General features: G+C 36.9%; 1 protein-coding gene across 1 annotated transcript in view; it reads right to left on the minus strand.

Annotated features, from left to right (window-relative positions):
• Positions 1–3,616, minus strand: part of LOC101857914 (sortilin-related receptor) — a gene marked incomplete in the record, with an annotated part of 121,665 nt that overhangs the window by 61,782 nt on the left and 56,267 nt on the right. The window contains 1 exon segment of the mRNA XM_013080110.2: positions 2,147–2,285. Within this exon segment, the coding sequence (XP_012935564.1) occupies positions 2,147–2,285 (139 nt within the window).

A 3,616-nucleotide genomic window follows, 5' to 3' on the forward strand; every position in this document is an offset into this window, starting at 1 on the left:
CATTTATGAGCTTTTGTGGGTGTCATAAAAGGAAGGACTTCGAGCGTCCACCCCAACACACACAATAAAGAAGAGACCTAACCCTAACCCAAACCCTACCTCTAGGCCTGCCCCAAAAAGAACCTGCAACTACCCTCATGTAAAAATGCCAGCACAAGTCCAAAATGAAAAAAACAAAAAAAAAAAACCTTGAAAACAAACAAGGGGCATAGAATCTAATATCATATATAGCCCAGATCTAGATATAAATCTACATTGCTATAATAGGGTTTGATACAATAACACAATGGAATTGGAATATGAATCCTCTATATAGATCTAATCTAGTAATCTAAATAAATCTAGATCTAGAAGAACAAGTGAATAGGAGGCCTTGAGCGAGACATCCGATTCCGAACAGAGGGGCTCAGCTGAGTCCGAGTCTAGATTTTAAATAAATAATTTACGCCCCTGATGAAACGCTTTTTACCTACAATAATATTACAGCACAACCTATGATAGGGTTTGACAAAATAGAATTGGAATATGAATCCTCCATTGAGGTCTATAATGATATATAAATCTAGATCTAGTAGAACAATGACGGACTTGTCGAATGAATCCACATGATCTGAACAATCAGTCAACAAACGAAATTCAGAATGGGCCCTCAAGCATGAAACTGAAAGTGGACAATTTAGGTCGTCGTCCTTTTTCGTATTCATATTTCTACTCAAGTTCCGACAATTATGTCGGAAACGCCGACGTCCGCAGTCGGCGGTCGGCACGAAAACGAAAATGCCAACAGGAGAAAAAGGGGGCGCTGGTAGTCGGATTTCAGACGATTGTCGGCAAACATGCAGGTCTAGCAGACATCTATATTTTAACCTCTAGTTTATTTGCTTGTTTTAAGAAAGTAAAGCACATTGACACAATAGGCAATCAATTTGGTTGGAGCTGGGGAAAAAATAAGGCAGACACACAGAAACAACAGACGGAAAGAAAAGAAGTAAGACCTACCAGTGTCACACTCTAACCACTCATCTCTCATATATTTAATGTTACTTTGTTTATGGTGGCATCTACAGAGAAACATACACGATATAGTACTTGATCAGTACTAAATCAGTTGGGTTAAGATGCAAATGGCCCTAGTTCAAATTCTCAATGGGCTTTGTTGAGCTAGGGGTGTATGAGGAGTTTTCAAGGCTCCCTACCCCCTGGGCTCAAGAGTAGGACAAGAAATTCAGAATTCTCACCTGTATAATAACTTGCAATGTCAAAAGGTGCACTAAACGTGTACAATTATGCCACACACTACGAAAATGAGTCCCTCATAAAAGAAAATAATAAACTTCCCATATTCAGGTGGGGAAAAAAAACAAAAAACCGTCATCATCGGTCATGAATGAGCACAGTGGTATGCGAACTATGTTTCCGAAATATCGTCATGCATTATTTATCGATATATTTGTATATTTATGTATTCAAAAATAGAACAAATTTCCCAACAGGATCAATAAAGTACAACAAATTCACCTTTTTATTCACCTCAGACAACCGTTGATTTGGCTTTAGTGGTTAGGTTGTCAGTGGCCTGGCATTATGTCCTTGGGGAAGGCACTTCAGCTAGCAATGCATGTTTCCCCAGGAAATTTTTTATCATTATTATTATTATTATTATTATTATTATTATCATCATTATTTTGTTATCATTATCATTACTAATATTATTACTACTATTATTATTATTATTATTGTTATTATTATAATTAGAAATATTACTGTTAGAAATATCTTTATTGTTATTATTGTCATTATTATTATTATCATCATTATTATTATTATCATTAATGTTAATTTTAAAAAACAGTAATTCGTATTATTATGTTATTATCATTATAATCATTATCATCGTCATTATCATTTAATCATCATCATTTTTTATTATGTCATTTGTTTTGTTGTTGTTTTGTTATTTTTATTCAAATTATCATCATGAATCAGCATCATTATTATCATTATCACTATTATTATTTGTAATAGCAGTATAAGTATCATTAGTATTATCATTATTAGTATTAGTACAATTATTAGTATTAGCATTATTCGTATTATTGGTATTACTAGTATTATTCTCATTTGCCCCAAACTGTGACAGGATTACCGTGCTGGGAGGTGTTGGAGACAAGCCTCATGCTGGCCACAAAGTTCACATCCGGCACCACATCCTCCCAGCCCCTCCAAGTCTCCTTCACCCTTCTCAGGCTGGTCGTGTCGGAGCAAGAGATGTAGAAGTCCCTCTGCTGAGGAGGGGAAAAAAATATTACTTTTCCGATCCAGCGGCCACCTGGGTTCTAGCCCTTCGGCCGTCGATATGGCAAAGAATTTACAGGTTTTTACCAGCTGTGTTTTGTGGAAAAAAACCCATTAAAAACACTCAATAATTGTGCGACACTGTGGTGAAATCGGGCGCTCATCAAAGTAACTAAATCAAAGAAACCAGCATTTATGCGCCAGTTGGGCAAATACTTATCGAATATCTTTCTCTTTTTAAATTTAATCTCATTTCATTTTTTTTTCTCGGGGGCGGGGGGGGGGGGGCACGGGGCACTCAGTATCTTTTAAGCCCATTTAAACTTCAAAAACACATTTCTAGGAGGATTTTCCTGAAAAATGTTGATCAAAGGCATTGTAAAATGTAAATTGGCAGTTTCTAAGCACAATTAAGCTTTGAAAGCTATCAAACTTAAACAGCCATTTTCTCACAAATTTTACCTCTTACCCCACACTCTCTTCAATCGCAAATATTTCGACTCTTACTTAGGACAGACGGGAATTTTATTCATCTAAACCAAGGTAAATGAACAAACTCTAGAAGGCTTTAATTCCAATAACTCCATATGCCCAAAAGCTGACGAGTGCTTAATTCCACCCTGTGGTGACACAATCGATCATTCTACACAGTTCAAAACCCTTTCATCACTTAACCTCCTCCAAGTCTTTATGTCCCCCTTGCTCAGCAACCCTCAGTACAACAATATGTGAGGCAGCATGGCGGAATCAGGCTCTCGTCAATTTTTGGGCATGTAGAGTTATTGGTATCATCTTAAAGCTTCTTCACTAGTCTTTATTTGGAAGAAAAAAAACATCCATTTATCTTGAATACAAGTCGAGATATTCGCTATTGAAGGAGGTGGGGGTCACCTGTTTTCATAGGTAAAATAAGTGAGAAAATGGCCGCCAAAGATTAGTTATTTCCTAAGCTTAAGATTCTGTGGTAACTGAAAATTAACATTTTTGTGCCTTTAATCAACGCTTTTCTGAAAGATCCACACAAAAATGAATTCTTTACTGGGCATGAAAGGTGTTGAGCCAAAAAACAACAATTTGATAAAAATTCACAAACCTGCGGAAAAATGCAAGTTTCTTCACTTTGATTATTTTGACGAGAGCCTGATTCAACCACGCTGCCTCACATATGTACAAACAGCATCAGGCGCTTCGCCTTTGCAAGCGGGAGATCTAAATTCTCCAAATATCTCCATATTTCTGTTGGGACGCTTTCTGTTGGGACGTTGAAATATCGCTCTCATTCTCGACTGCCCCTTGGCCCTGACAAACAGGATCAAAACCC

This window comes from Aplysia californica, unplaced genomic scaffold (genome assembly GCF_000002075.1).
Source record: "Aplysia californica isolate F4 #8 unplaced genomic scaffold, AplCal3.0 scaffold00005, whole genome shotgun sequence".
Lineage (NCBI taxonomy): Eukaryota > Metazoa > Mollusca > Gastropoda > Aplysiida > Aplysiidae > Aplysia > Aplysia californica.